Genomic DNA, 16,215 nt, shown 5'->3' with positions numbered 1-16,215 from the left:
GTGGAACTATTAGGGTCACAAAGGAGCACTTGCAATTGGGCCATGGTGTTCCCCCACCAGGCTGGAAGGGAAAGGCCCCAAGCTGAAGGTCAGGGGGGCCCTTCATGGTTTCTGGTAAAGATGTGTCCCATGGCTCCGGTTTCAGGACAGTGTATAATTTATTTTAATTTTGCTTTGATTCTTTTGTTTTTTGTGCAAGCAAGTTTCATTCTACTAAAGATTTCATAAATATGCAAATTATTATTATTATTATACAGTATTTATAAAGCGCCAATAGTTTGCTCAGCATTGTACATTACAAAGGGGGACAGAACATGTGACAGAACAACAACAATACAAAGCAAAACATGAGGGGATCGAGGGCCCTGCTCTTTCGAGCTTACAATCTAGGAGGGAGGGGATGGTGGCACAGGAGGAGGGATGGAGTGGTAGGAAGAGTGGAGGAGGTCAGCAAGTTAGCAGGTGGTGGGGTAGGCTTCACTGAAGAGATGGGTTTTCAGGGTGCGCCTAAAGGAGAGGAGAGTAGGTGATAATCTGATGGGTTGGGGCAGGGAGTTCCAGAGGATGGGTGACACCCTGGAGAAGTCCTGGAGGCGGGCATGGGAGGAGGAGACCAGGGAACTAGAGAGAAGGAGGTCTTGTGAGGAGCAGAGTGTGCGTGCTGGGCGGTACTTGGATATTAGGTCAGAGATGTAGTTCGGGGCAGTATGGTGGACGGCTTTGTACGTCAGTGTAAGATTTTTGAATTTGATCCGTTGCGCAATCGGAAGCCAGTGGAGGGATTGGCAGAGGGGGGTGGCGGAAATGGAGCGGTTGGAAAGGTGAATGAGTCTGGCAGCCGTATTCAGGATTGACTGAAGTGGGGATAGCCAGAGGCAAGGCAGGCCAGTAAGGAGGGAGTTGCAGTAATCCAGTCGTGATATGATGAGGGAGTGGATGAGCTGTTTAGTGGTTTCTGGGGTTAGGAACGTGCGGATTTTGGCGATGTTGCGGAGGTGGAGTCTGCACAAGTTTGTTAAAGATTGGACTTGGGGCTGGAAGGATAGTTTGGAGTCCAGAATGACACCAAGTACTCTGGCCTGCAGGGCGGGTTTGATGGTGGCGTTGTTGGACGTGGAGAAGTCAGTGGGGGGTAGTGTCCGGACTGGGGGGAAGACAAAAAACTCGGTTTTGGAGAGGTTCAGTTTAAGGAAGTGGAGCAACATCCAGGCTGATATGTCGCTCAGTAGGTGTGTGATTCGGGCGGAGACTGAGGTGGGGGGTTGAGAGATTTGTGTGTCGTCGGCATATAGGGAGGAGGTGTAGATGGAGAAGAGAAGGGGCCTGAGGACGGAGCCTTGAGGGACCCCAACAGAGAGGGGGAGTGAGGGGGAGGTGGTAGCATTATAGGTAACCTAAACTTAAATAACACAGAAGAAACTACTCCAAGTAAAAAATAAATTTTCTGTTCTTAATGCTTACTAGTTATTGTAGGTCCTTTATATAGATATTTTGCCTTACTTTACAAAGTGTAAAAAATAAATGAAAGGCTGAGGTTATTTTTCCAAAGGAGTTTAGAGTGTTCACTTTGAAAACCAAATTTTCACTTAGTTTAGTAAATGCATTGAAACTGTGCTGACATCAATCATTCAATAATGTGCAAGCAAAAATCCAGTTTTTTTAAAATTTCCCATGCACATGGTTGGGTATAAATGTAGAAAATGTCACTTATTCAAATGTTGCAAAATACAGTAAGCTGCAGTAGTAGCTTATATGCAGTAAATACACTATATTGCCAAAAGTATTGGGACCCCTCCAAATCAGATTGGATTCAGGTGTCCCAATCACCTCCATGGCCACAGGTGTATAAAATCAAGCACCTAGGCATGCATACTGCTTCTACAAACATTTGTAAAAAAATGGGCCGCTCTCGGTAGCTCAATGAACTCAAGCATGGTACTGTAATAGGTTGCCACCTGTGCAATGAATTCATCCTTGAAATTTCCTAGCTACTAAATATTCTGTGGTCAACTGTTAGTGGTATTATAACAAACTGGAAATGAGTAAGTCATCCTTGAAGTGATCGGCCTCGTAAAATGACAGAGCAAGGTAAGCGCATGTTGAAGCGCACAGTGCGCAGAAGTCATCAACTGTCTGCAGAATCAATAGCTAAAGACCTCCAAACTTCATGTGGCCTTCAGATTAGCACAACAACAGTGTGTAGAGAGCTTCATGGAATGGGTTTCCATGGCCAGGCAGTTGCATCCAAGCCTTACATCATCAATTGCAATGCAAAGCTTGGATGCAGTGGTGAAAAGCACACTACCACTGGACTCTAGAGCAGTAGAGATGTGTTCTCTTGAGTGACAAATTGCGCTTCTCTGTCTGGCAATCTGATGGACGTGTCTGAGTTTGGTGGTTGCCAGGAGAACGGTACTTGCCTGACTGCATTTTGCCATTTGTAGAGTTCGGTGGACAGGGATTATGGTGTGGGGTTGTTTCTCAGGGGTTGGGCTTGGCCCCTTAGTTCCAGTGAAGGGAACTCTTAAGGCGTCAGCATACCAATACATTTTGGACAATTTCATGCTTCCAACTTTGTGGGAACAGTTTGGGGATGGCCCCTTTCTGTTCCAACATGACTGCGCACCAGTGCACAAAGCAAGGTCCATAAAGACATGGATGAACGATTTGGGGTGGAGGAACTTGACTGGCCTGCACAGAGTCCTGACCTCAACCCGATAGAACACCTTTGGGATGAATTAGAGTGGAGTGTCAGGGTCCTGTCCACAGCAGAAGTTCTGGTGTTTATGCCAATACTTTACATGGCCGCAGAAGGACACATCAGCCTCAGTCTGGTGCCAGACGGCCTTTATAAGGAGGCTCATCACTTCCTCTGGTTGCTGGATGATCTCTAGCTCCTCGTGGTTTGTTCCTGTTTCCTGTGGCTTGTGACTTCCTGATTCTGACGTGGCTTGTACTTGGACCTGTCTGCTCTACTGAACCCCTTTTCTGACCTCAGCTTGGCTAAAGGATTCTCTCTCTCTCGCTCCTCAGTGTATGACCTCGGCTATCCCACCTGACTTTGGCTCGAACTGACTAACCAGCAAACATCCAAATCCCGGAAGGCTTGCATACCACTCACAGGCGTCTCCAGTCTGCAGACCTATGCCCGTGCACCAGCTGTGCTGCTGAGTGGACCACCAACCAGCACTCCTACAGGTGACCTGTGCAACTTTGAGCCTGACTCCCGCTGTCCCACTCTCAGGGGAGTCCAGAACTTAGCCACAAGGGAAGCCCTCTCTCCATTGGCCTCCATCACCAGGTATGTGATATGAAGACTGAGAGCCAGGCCTTCTTGTCCGACATCAGTGCCTGACCTCACAAATGTGCTTTTGGACAGCCTTCCCAGAAGAGTTGAAGCTGTTATAGCTGCAAAGGGTGGGCCAACTCAATATTGAACCCTACGAACTAAGACTGGGATGCTATTAAAGTTCATATGCGTGTAAAGGCAGGCATCCCAATTCTTTTGGCAATATAGTGTATATCTAAATTGACTTTCTGATAAGTGAAAGTCTATCTACTGTAGATGTATCGTTAGTTTGACATACAAAAAACATACATTGTAAATGCAGTTTTTTATTTAATTTATGCATACTAAGTAACATCCAAATATTTTTTTAGACTCTGTTTTTCCTGCAACTTCAGGATTAATTGCATCCATCAGTATAAACGTACTACTCCCAATAATATTTGCAATAATGTTATATGTAAGAGATGCCTTACACAAAAGAAAACGTAAAAAACGTAAGTAGTTACTGCTAATGATTTTCTCCACCCAAAGCTGATGTTGAATACTGTATATTCAATTTTTAGAGAAGACATGTGGTTTCATAAATTCATACTGTCTGTAACCAGCAGTACAGAGTGACCAGTGTTCTGATAGCAAGCAGAAATCAAGCCTTCTAGTCTGCATGAGCGATCTGCAGTGGGGGTCAATGGTAAGTAAATGACACCCAAAAAGCTGGTTGAAAATGCAGTGCTTTGCCTGCATCTGATCACATTACACAGCTCACAGCTGTTTTCAAATTGTGACAGTGGGTGCAGGGACAGGATACCCTGCCCACTGTCACAGAAGGGGAGCGCTGATGGCAGGAGGTGGGTGGATAGGAGCATGTTATATGTTACAACCTAAATATGGGTGTAACATGTAAAATGCTCCAAAACATAAACTTGCCATTTAATGCTCAGATTTTTGGTTAATTTTCAAAGAAGGCTGAAAAACTCTCCAGTGTTTCATTGGTCAACCACTACATTTCCTCCAAACTTGAGCAGTGTAACTTTGTTGAAGCAAGCACAAAAATTGCACTCATAATTCAATAGAAAATAGACATCTAGACACCCGGGTAGAAATTGCATATTCGAAGTATAAAAATATGAACATAGAGAATAAGGGGTAAAGTGGTATTATACAAAATGTTAGTATCAAAAATAATAGTGCATTTTTTCTTTTCTTTTTAGAAAGAACACTATATGGTAAGACCACATTTTTTATGTTCTAGAGGAAAAAAGAGGATGTATATATCAAATATAGTTGTCTGTTTCTGGCCTCCATTCCATTGGATTGAGCAAGCTAAGAATTGTGCTCCAAGAAGTCATTTAGGATTGTTTTTGTCTCTTTTATAGCAATCATTTAGGTTCTAGTGGTTGAAAGTGATGAATGTGAAATTTTGAGTGAATGGTTTAGGTAAGACAAAAACTATGGTCAACTTGTATTAACAGGTTACTATGAGATTTAGGAATTGCAGTATCCAACCATACAATCTGTTTTATATAGCCCATTGTTAGGTAACAATACAACCCCACCAATATAAAAAAAGAACAATGCCATTGATAGGTAAAACCCAGTACAATAAAGTAGACATATACTTAGACTGAAACACCAGAGGCAGGGTTTCACTGTGATCTCTGTTTCCATTTGTGAAGTGGTCTATAAGGTTTCATGTCTCAAATTCAAGGAGATGGCCGTAGTAGAGAAGTACACTGTATTTTTAGACAAACAAAAAAAGGGAGGAGAAGACCAGGGAGGGCCAAGGATGGGTTAATACAAAAAATACCAATGGAGTCAAGGCAGAAACTCACTGTCTGCTTGGGCCTGTCTCGAAAATGGTCTCACCCTTCTCAGAACAGGTAAACATATTCCAGTGAAGCCAGGTTATGGATTGCAGCTAACCTTTGTTTGAGTGGAAAGCACAGGGTCCTCCATCTGGTTTAACTCTTCTGCTCTATTAGGCCAGAGCTCAATGGAAGGGGAATGTGCATCTTTCCACCTAAGAGCAATGCATGACTTGGCTGCAATAAGAAGATGCCATAGGATGGGTATTTTGTACGTTTTGGCTGGAATGTCCGAGACATGCAGAAGAAAAAAGAGGGAACTTCCAGAATCTAGTAGTTTGTAAATTTATGTGAAATTCTGTGCACCTCCATCCAGAAGTAATTGAGCTTAGGGCAAGACCACAATACACTATGTTGCAAAAGTATAGAGATGCTCTCTGGGGAGGAGGAACCCCCAGCAGGGAGGCCCGCTAAACATGAAATAGCTCTGCTCTGAAGAAGTTCAAGAAGTGCATAATATCAGTGTTCCTGGTACACCCTGTAAGGGTAGCATCACATATATAATAAATTATGGTTCAAACAAGCAAGTCCTCCAGCACTGAGGGGATATTCTGAAGAAAGAGAACAATTTAGGGGCTAAACACTCCAAAAAAGTTAATCATGCACAAATCTAGGACCTGTGAGATGTAAAAAAGCCATAGCATATGCAAGGTGTAGGGTCCAGCTTGACACAACAGGAGCCTAGTTAAGTTAGGATTGTAAGAATGTACAAAATATACAGGGGTTAGACAAAAACAGACTACATGATTTGCAGGTATGAAAGTGACGACATGTTTTACATTGAAAGCGGATGTGATGTAACATTCTTTTGCTTCCCCTGTGTAATGAGGCACCTAGCTAACAAGTGGGAAGCCTCACTTTCATCATTCACTGCATGCGCATATAGTAATACGGAGTCATGTCGGAGCTTACTGAGCTTCAAAGAGGTCAAATTGTTGGTGCTAATTAGCTGGTGGCTTTGTGACTGAAGTTCCCAATTTACAGTATATGCCGTGTCCTGAGGTACAGTATCATAGGTTATGATGGCATATACAGCTTTCGGGAAAACGCCGTCTGATAAGCATAAGTGCAGTCAACATGGTCAACTGACCAAACAAGACAAAAGGACATTGCACAGGATTGTGATTGGGAATAAGAAAACAACTGCTGCAAAAGTGACTGTTGGCACAATATATATAATAATACCTGTAATAAATGGTGAAAAGGTTAAATACAGTTCTCAGCTGGCTAGCTAAGCCTCTCATTCTAACCCTTAACCATGTCTGTTTGAAATGATGAAGAAAAAACATTGCATGTATGCCTGAAAATTATGCGAAAATCATTAGAATGAATACAATCTTTTGGAATTCAGTCATCATTTGTTCGGTGAACTAAAGTGACTTTTTGTTTTGTGTGTGACCAGAAGTTCTACATCTTGTTTTTCGTACCTTTTATTGTGTTACTGAAAGTATTTTAAAGTACGACAGTACGAAAGCAATTGCCTTAATTGCTTTATGGTGTCAGCCAATTTTTCTTAGACCTAATGTTGAATTTAATTGTACAGTACATTTAAGTGTACTGAGCGAACTGTTGGCACTATATAAATACTGTATAATAATAATAATAATAAATTTAAAACACCATCGGAAGTGACTTGCTGTATCCAGTTTGTTTAACTCAATGTTTTTATCTTGCCCATAGAATTTACGAAAGCCTCACAAAATTCAGGTATGTTTAATGAAATCATATTTCTGTTAGGTTTCAAAAGAGTATAACATTTTACATAAAGCACTGCAACTGCCCCTCCTATGGGTTCATGGAAGGAGCATTGTATTGTCCATAAAGTCTGTGAAGAAGATGACTGCCCTTAGAGGAAAAATGTCAGTACTAGTGATTAGAGATGAGCGAATCGAACCAGGCGAACCGGAATTCGATACGAATTTCAGGAAAAATTTGATTCGCGGCGAATCCGAATATTTGCCTACTTCGGGTGCGCGAATCGGATTTTTCCCGATCAGCCGGCAAAAGTGTCCCTGCAGAGAGCTCCGCAATTTCTGACAGTTCTCTGACAGTTCCTTCACATGTACAGCGGTTGAAACATTGTATCTATTAGTTTCCATTTAGGATACAGATGTTTCAACCGCTGTACATGTGAAGAAGCTGTCAGAGAACTGTCAGAAATAGAGGAACTCTGCACATACACTTTTTGCCGGTTTGGAATTCTTATTTTCATCTTCTTCTTCTTCTTCTTCTTCATCCTCATCCTCAGAAGAAGAAGAAGAGGATGAGGAAGAAGAAGAAGAAGAAGTAGGATGAAAATAAGAATAATTCCAAGCCGGCAAAAAGTGTATGTGCAGAGTTCCTCTATTCTGCAGATACACTTAGAGGAGCTCTGCAGATACACTTAGAGGAGCTCTGCAGATACACTTTTTGCCGGCTTGGAATTAATCTTATTTTCATCCTACTTCTTCTTCTTCATCCTCATCCTCATCCTCAGAAGAAGAAGAAGAGGATGAGGATGAAGAAGAAGAAGTAGGATGAAAATAAGAATAATTCCAAGCCGGCAAAAAGTGTATGTGCAGAGTTCCTCTATTCTGCAGATACACTTAGAGGAGCTCTGCAGATACACTTTTTGCCGGCTTGGAATTAATCTTATTTTCATCCTACTTCTTCTTCTTCTTCATCCTCATCCTCAGAAGAAGAGGATGAAGATGAAGAAGAAGAAGAAGAAGTAGGATGAAAATAAGAATAATTCCAAGCCGGCAAAAAGTGTATGTGCAGAGTAACTCTATTCTGCAGATACACTTAGAGGAGCTCTGCAGATACACTTAGAGGAGCTCTGCAGATACACTTTTTGCCGGCTTGGAATTAATCTTATTTTAATCCTACTTCTTCTTCTTCTTCTTCATCCTCATCCTCATCCTCAGAAGAAGAAGAAGAGGATGAGGATGAGGATGAAGAAGAAGAAGAAGAAGAAGAAGAAGTAGGATGAAAATAAGAATAATTCCAAGCCGGCAAAAAGTGTATCTGCAGAGCTCCTCTAAGTGTATCTGCAGAATGTCATTTATGGAAACAAATAGATACAATGTTTCAACCGCTGTATGGAGTGAATGTCCCAGAACTGTCAGAAATAGACTATTTCTGACAGTTCTGGGACATTCCCTCCATACAGCGGTTGAAACCGCTGTATGGAGGGAATGTCCCAGAACTGTCAGAAATAGACTATTTCTGACAGTTGAAACCACTGTATGGAGGGAATGTCCCAGAACTGTCAGAAATAGACTATTTCTGACAGTTCTGGGACATTCCCTCCATACAGCGGTTGAAACCGCTGTATGGAGTGAATGTCCCAGAACTGTCAGAAATAGACTATTTCTGACAGTTCTGGGACATTCCCTCCATACAGCGGTTGAAACATTGTATCTATTTGTTTCCATAAATGGATCCATTTATGGAAACAAATAGATACAATGTTTCAACCGCTGTATGGAGTGAATGTCCCAGAACTGTCAGAAATAGACTATTTCTGACAGTTCTGGGACATTCCCTCCATACAGCGGTTGAAACCGCTGTATGGAGGGAATGTCCCAGAACTGTCAGAAATAGACTATTTCTGACAGTTCTGGGACATTCCCTCCATACAGTGGTTGAAACCGCTGTATGGAGTGAATTTCCCAGAACTGTCAGAAATAGACTATTTCTGACAGTTCTGGGACATTCCCTCCATACAGCGGTTGAAACATTGTATCTATTTGTTTCCATAAATGGATCCATTTATGGAAACAAATAGATACAATGTTTCAACCGCTGTATGGAGGGAATGTCCCAGAACTGTCAGAAATAGTCTATTTCTGACAGTTCTGGGACATTCCCTCCATACAGCGGTTGAAACCGCTGTATGGAGTGAATGTCACAGAACTGTCAGAAATAGACAGAAACTGTCACAGAACTGTCCTTCTTCTCATCCTTCTCCTTCTTCTCATCCTTCTTCTCATCCTTCTTCTCATCCTTCTCCTTCTTCTCATCCTTCTCCTTCTTCTCATCCTTCTGCTTCTTCTCATCCTTCTTCTCATCCTTCTTCTCATCCTTCTTCTCAGGCTTCTCCTTCTTCTCATCCTTCTTCTCATCCTTCTTCTTCTTCTCATCCTTCTCCTTCTTCTCATCCTTCTCCTTCTTCTCATCCTTCTCCTTCTCCTTCTCCTTCTTCTCATCCTTCTCCTTCTTCTCATCCTTCTCCTTCTCCTTCTTCTCATCCTTCTCCTTCTCCTTCTTCTCATCCTTCTCCTTCTCCTCCTTCTCCTTCTCCTCCTTCTCCTTCTTCTCATCCTTCTCCTTCTTCTCATCCTTCTCCTTCTTCTCATCCTTCTCCTTCTTCTCATCCTTCTCCTTCTCCTTCTTCTCATCCTTCTCCTTCTCCTTCTTCTCATCCTTCTCCTTCTTCTCATCCTTCTCCTTCTCCTCATCCTTCTCCTTCTCCTTCTCCTTCCTCATCTCCAAGGGCATTTAAATTAAAGGTACAGTGTTCTGCACTAATTTAAAGGCTCTCTGAAGCCTAGAAACCCTTTTTATAAGTTAACTTCGTAGCGAATTAATTCGCATCGAATCTAATTTCTTCCTGGAATTCGCCGAATCAGCCGAATCGAATTTTTGAAAAATTCGCTCATCTCTACTAGTGATAAGTGAACTTGCCCTGGTTCAATTCATGGGGAGTTTGGTGAATCCAATTTGAGAAATTCTGAGAATCTAAACTTAGCAGCAAATCCTATTAAATTAAAAGGTGGGGAAAACCTTGTGTGTAAATTCTTGTAATTTTTAGGGGTAATAGGATACTATTGTAAAAAATGGGAAGCTGGGCACTGTTATGGGGCACATGTACCAATGGCAAAGTTTTTAAAAAATAAATCATATACAGCATGGAGATGGTCTTTTTTCATGTGACTTTAAGGACAACATGGAAAGCCACAAAACTTTTAAATTACAGATTTGGCAATGGGGGGTGGGGGTGTCTTAGTCTTAAAGCTGTCAATCGTTTTATTGAACAGTTCAGTGTTAATGGATAGCTGCAGTTACAACATATTCTGACATTTGGTTGTGTATTTTTTTTCTCCTACAATTATCTTGGCTTACATACAAAAGCACACCCCAGTCTAATTTAATTCCAGTTCAAAAAAAGCTTTATCAGGTTGTTTTGTTTCAGCAACCATACGTGTTGTTTTTAATCAAGTGGTAATAGGCCTACATTAAATGGCAAACAGAAATTAACCAGCAGTTCTCTGAGGCTGTCTCTGTTCTTGCTATTGAAAAATAGTTTTACCACTGGTCAACTTCTAATAAACTTTCATTAAGAAGTAAGAGACTGCAGATAATAAAGCAGTGTAATAATTGACCTGTGGCAGGACATATTTAAGTAAGAAGACTAGGTCCTAATGTACTAGAGATACAGGGCAGAGTCAGGTGCTTTTGTTCTCTAATTAGATAGCATATGATAAAGCAGAGTAAAACTATCCAGTACAGGTTAGAGAAGTGAATATAAGCAATATAATGTGATGTGATTTAGATGCACACTGTTTTTGTTTTTCTTTTAAACAAGTTGCGGTTAAAAAGCTGCTCTTAGTACAAATGGTCAGCAAGAAGTGAGTGCTGCACTTCAAGCATATGAAAATTAAAAAAACCCTGCCTATGTAAAAGGAAAACCAACATATGTTCAAAAATGGAAACCCCAAAATACTACCCCCAAATCAAAATGACAAAAGGAAAGAATTGCAGCAAATTTACAGATAGCAGTTTGTTAATATTACAGGACAGCAGCTAAACTAAAATACGTTTAAAAAAGCCCCCCCAGTAAAAAGAACCCTTAAAAAATGAAGGCATCAAAGGGCGTAATTGTCCACAATGTAGCAATCAAGCTGCTGCTGGGACAGATATGACTTTTTGGTTAGATGAACTATGGCCCTCAGATACCATGCTCTCTGAGCCCCCCTTTTTATAGTGAGGGGATTGCCCATTCAAGGCCCTCATTATTGGCCACTCATCATCTGCAGCTTCCTAATTCTTAAATAAAACCACTGCTTGTGTCCTGTATCGCTAGTATATTTTGGCCTAGTCTTTCTCATTAAAATTGTTCTGCTCCTGACTGATTTTACGCACTTTTATAAACTAAGAGCTTTAATTTTTTTTTATAAGAGTTTGATAGAAAATGGCCAGCAGTAGTATAATTTTGAATTAGTGAGAATAGGAAAAAGCTCAGAGAACTGCTGGCCAATTTTTTATCTGCTGTTCAAAGTAGGCCTTAATGAGAAAGCATGTGAAACTACCTGAAAAGGGTCTTTTTTTTAAACTGAGTTATCTTGGGTTCACATATATGCAGTGCAGTATATCGCATGTGATTCGCACAGGATGCACACCGCATTCCTGTGCAAATCACATGCGATTTGTGTGCGGTGCGATTGGAGCCATTCATTTTGTATGGCTCTAATTGCACCGCACTCACATCAAAAAGGTGCTGGACCCTTTTTTAGATCCACACTAGAGTCAATACCAAATTAAAAAAGAAAAAAGCGCCATTTACAAAAAAACACCAAAGTGTCAGCAGCATATCCCACCCAAAATAAATTTTGGCAACAATAATCCTAATTAAAAAGGTATGCGCTAATAACAAACTTATACAAAGGTGTATATCATCATCCAAAAAAAAAAAAAAACATTTAGTGTTTTAAATAAATAATTATAGAGACCAAACATAAATTAGTGTCCAAAAAAATATATATTAGTGTCCAAAAAAATATATATATAGATCTTCAGTGACTTGAACCAATTGTGAAAAATCCACCACCAAAGGAGATTAAATGAACTCACCAGAGCTAATGGCTGGTCAGATTATAAACCAGCAACAGCACTTGTGCTCTGGGAGCAATGAACCCGATGTCCAAATAGATATGGTGATGTTTCAGACACTTCCGGATAGTAATAATCACAGACAAACAACTTTGCAGCCCAAGCTCTTATGATGAACTTCTCCACTCTCTCATACCTCCATGAGAGCATACAGTACAAAACAAGGTGAGATACAATTACCGCTCACCACGGATCTCTCCCATACAGCACAGAACAGCAAGGCTCTCTAACGTCCACATCGTGTAGGCCACGCCCAACCGGTTTCATCAAACCGACGTCATCAAGGGGTGGCCTACACGATGTGAACGTTTGAGAGCCTTGCTGGTCTGTGCTGTATGGGAGAGATCCGCGGTGAGCGGTAATTGTATCTCACCTTTTTTTGCGATTGAAGCTGGTGTCTGTTGGACACCTTGTTTTGTACTGTATGCTCTCATGGAGATATGAGAGAGTGGAGAAGTTCATCATAAGAGCTTGGGCTGCAAAGTTGTTTGACTGTGATTATTACTATCCGGAAGTGTCTGAAACATCACCATATCTATTTGGACATTGGGTTCATTGCTCCCAGAGCACAAGTGCTGTTGCTGGTTTATAATCTGACCAGCCATTAGCTCTGGTGAGTTCATTTAATCTCCTTTTGGTGGTGGATTTTTCACAATTGGTTTAAGTTACTGAAGATCTATATATATATTTTTTTGGACACTAATATATATTTTTTTGGACACTAATTTATGTTTGGTCACTATAATTATTTATTTATTTTTGGATGATGATATACACCTTTTGTATAAGTTTGTTATTAGCTCATACCTTTTTAATTAGGACCACACTAGAGTCAGATCACATGGGTATTCACACCCATGCAATTTGATTCTGCACATTGCACCGCGTATTGCGGACCACGTTCGGGATGTTGTAAACATACACACCTGCAGCGGTTTGCATGAACGGGGTGCGTTTCTGATGCGGTGCGGAATTCACACAGAAAATGCTGTGAATTCCGCACTGCATCAGTGTGAACCAGGGGTAAGGGTGCTGCTGATGTATACATGTATGTATGCCAAGCGAAAAAAAAAGAAGAAAAATAATCCACAAACAAATATGCTCTGCTACTCTGACTAAGACTATCTGTGAAAATTATGTAGTTCCATAACACAACATGCAACTTTAAAGTAGAACTTAAAGTGAGACTAAACACACACTGTTTCATTTACATTATCCCTTTTCTTTTTGTGAATGATGACACTGTAATTATTTTAATAAAACAAAATATCGAAGTACCTTTTACCTAATTGATAGACAGATGATTCAGGTCTTTTCCAGACTGTCTGCAGGGAGACAGTAGCAGAGGAGCTACTAGTCATCTGCTGCTAGTTACATGTTAAAAAACAACAACTTTGGGATACACAGTAAAAATAAATAATTAATATCAATAAACTGTTTGAAATTGATATATATATATATATATATTTTTTTTAAATAAAATCTCAATTATTTTTGGCAATAGCATGGTGTGGGTGGATTTATGCTTTTGTAATTTTTACTTTTAACATATGTTTTCTTTTCCTATTCTAAGTTGAAGTCAATCTTGATCCGGACACTGCACACCCAGAGCTGGAAGTATCAGCGGACCATAAACGCTTGTCTCGTACATATAACAAAAAAGATGTACAGATGAATGACAAAAGATTTGACACACGGCTTTATGTACTAGGTACGGAACCTTTGAGAAAAGGAAAATGCTATTGGCAAGTGAATGTGCAAAATGCAGCTCACTGGACTATTGGTGTTGCCCGTGATAATGTAATCAGGATAGGGAAGATAAATCTATTACCAAATGAAGGATTTTGGACAATAGAAAGAATGGATAAAGAATACAAAGCACTGGCTAATATGAACGTCTCAATCCAAATCTCTGGGACACTACAAATAGTCGAGGTCTATTTAAATGTGGAAAAGTGTAAACTCCTTTTCTTTAACGATAGTGATGGCCACATTCTCTACAAATTTGAAGATGCATCACTAAATAAAGTGCCTTTATTACCATTTTTTTCCACCTGGACTCTTGATGAAAGTATTCATATATGTTCTAAAAATTGTCCTCACTGTGTACCGAGTGTCAGCAATGAAGCAACAAACATGCTACCACACAACTTTAATCAGAACAATTTGGATCAAGTTTAAATGAAAAAGATTCTGCCCAGGGGCAGACTGACCATTTGGAAACTCGGGCACTGCCCGAGGGCCCGGGGTCAGTAGGGGGCCCCATGAGATGCCCCTGGTACCTTTTTTCATAGGGTTTTTTGAGTTTGGGCAATGACACAGGGGCCCCATGATCCCCTATTGGCCGGGAGCCCCATGAGTTGTCAGTCCGACCCTGATTCTGCCTAAATGCATACAAAATAGGACATATTTTCTGGACCTATAACCATGGGAAAATCTCCTCTTTGACTTTTGGAGGTCTTAGGTGATCCAGAGTTGTGTGCATGCTGGAATTTTCTAGGACTATCAAGCTCCTTTGTAGAAACAAACTCTCCAGAGCCTCTACATTTAGACTTCCAACACAAGGTCTGATAGTCATATTCTTATACAAAGACTTTTGCAAATTTATATTGCATCTACACCAGTGAACTCTAATGTTGTGACCATTCTACATACTTACAGCGAAGGCCTATGAATGTGTTACATGAAAAGAAGACAGATTTCAATCAATGTAAAGGAGTCACAATCAATGATTCATTTATTTGTTTAAAGGATAAGTTCACCTTTATACCTGGTGCCATGCAGGTCTGTCAGTATATCTGCTTGCCTGTACGGGATGTATGGGCAAGCAGATATGCTGACAGGAAGCCTCAATGAACTACCATGGCACTCCACAGTGCTGTGGTAGTTCATTGAGGACTACAAGCCGACAGCCGCTAAGGTTGTAGGGACTTGTAGTTTCTCACTCAAAGAACCCAGTGAGTGACGTGGCCAGGCAGGCAGAGGCCCACAAGGCCACGTTTTTAAAAAATATGACAGATTTGACATGTTACATCCTGAATATAAGTGTAAAATGTAATGTTCTGAAAGTTGAATGTATCCTTTAAGTATAAATAAAGGCAAAACTTTTTGTTTTTGTTTGGGATAGAGTGGAGAGGGATTACAACCCCTATCGAGTTTTTATTGCCAACTTTGCCCCCATTAGAGAGATCCATTCTCTCGAATTTTCCTGTTTACTGTTATCACGGAAAGTGAAAGAAAAAGAAAATCCCAAATTGTGGGTTGTCACCAGAACAGGAATAGAGAGGAAATCTTCTAATAGGGACACTAGTTCTGTTGTTCCTGATTACAACCATGGATTCCATCACTGTGGGGGAATTTCCTCTTTCCAGAAGGGATAGCCCTTGCCACCTGCATCTAATGGGACACAGGTAGCAAAAAATTAACAAAATTAAAAAAAAGTTTTACCTTTTAGTTCTACTTTACCTTTAGTGTACAGGTGCATGATACACTTGCCATTACATTGCAACCTTTTGATATTTTACACATACAATATATATATCTCACAATGAAATATATTTTTTATTATGTTAATGAAAACTAATATTGTTGCATCATTTTTATACAATTTACATTTTGTTGTTAATTATTGTACAGTATTATTAATGATTAATTATAATACGACGTGTGTAGACATTTTACATAGTTGCATAGTTAACTTTAAAAAAAAAAGAAATGCCCTTTAAGTTGAACCACATATTTGATATGTTTTTTCACAGTGGAGTTTTTCTTTAGGAGGTCCACACAAGTGTAATATCAAAATTTCTACTCAACCTTATGTTACATCATATTAGATGAAACATCTATCAGGGAAAGTATGACTACGTCATCTCACTTTCAGGTGTGCAAATATAAGAATTTATGAGAGAGATGTACTCAAGATATGTAAGCTAGGGATTGATCGATTGATCCTGCTGTCGTCCACTCAAAACTGAAATAATGATTTGAAGTGTACTAATCTAGTTGCAAAACCAACCTTTTTCAACCAGAGTACCTTCATGTTTCTATAGGGGTGCCTTGGCAAAATGCCTAAAAAGTGCCCAAAAATTGTATACAAGCCAGCGAGTGGATCAAGCCTGTCTTTTAGCTACACAAAGCCACAGATTTTCATTATGTACCATTGCAACCTTCCACCTGCCAGTATCCTAACAA

General features: G+C 40.3%; 1 protein-coding gene across 1 annotated transcript in view; it reads left to right on the top strand.

The window, feature by feature from the left end:
* Nucleotides 1-15,539, top strand: part of LOC149450095 (butyrophilin subfamily 2 member A2-like) — a 36,687-nt gene extending 21,148 nt beyond the window's left edge. The window contains exons 3-4 of the mRNA XM_089692385.1: nt 6,832-6,858; nt 13,598-15,539. Coding sequence (XP_089548511.1) covers nt 6,832-6,858; nt 13,598-14,205 — 635 coding nt within the window. The 3' untranslated portion in view covers nt 14,206-15,539. The remainder of the gene's footprint in view (nt 1-6,831; nt 6,859-13,597) is intronic.
* Nucleotides 15,540-16,215: the final 676 nt, after the last annotated feature.

This window comes from Staurois parvus, unplaced genomic scaffold, assembly GCF_062004578.1.
Source record: "Staurois parvus isolate SC_StPar_1 unplaced genomic scaffold, SC_StPar_1.0 ptg000583l, whole genome shotgun sequence".
Taxonomy (NCBI): domain Eukaryota; kingdom Metazoa; phylum Chordata; class Amphibia; order Anura; family Ranidae; genus Staurois; species Staurois parvus.
The sequence above is the reverse complement of the archived record's forward strand: the minus strand, read 5'-3'. Positions and strand labels throughout refer to the sequence as shown.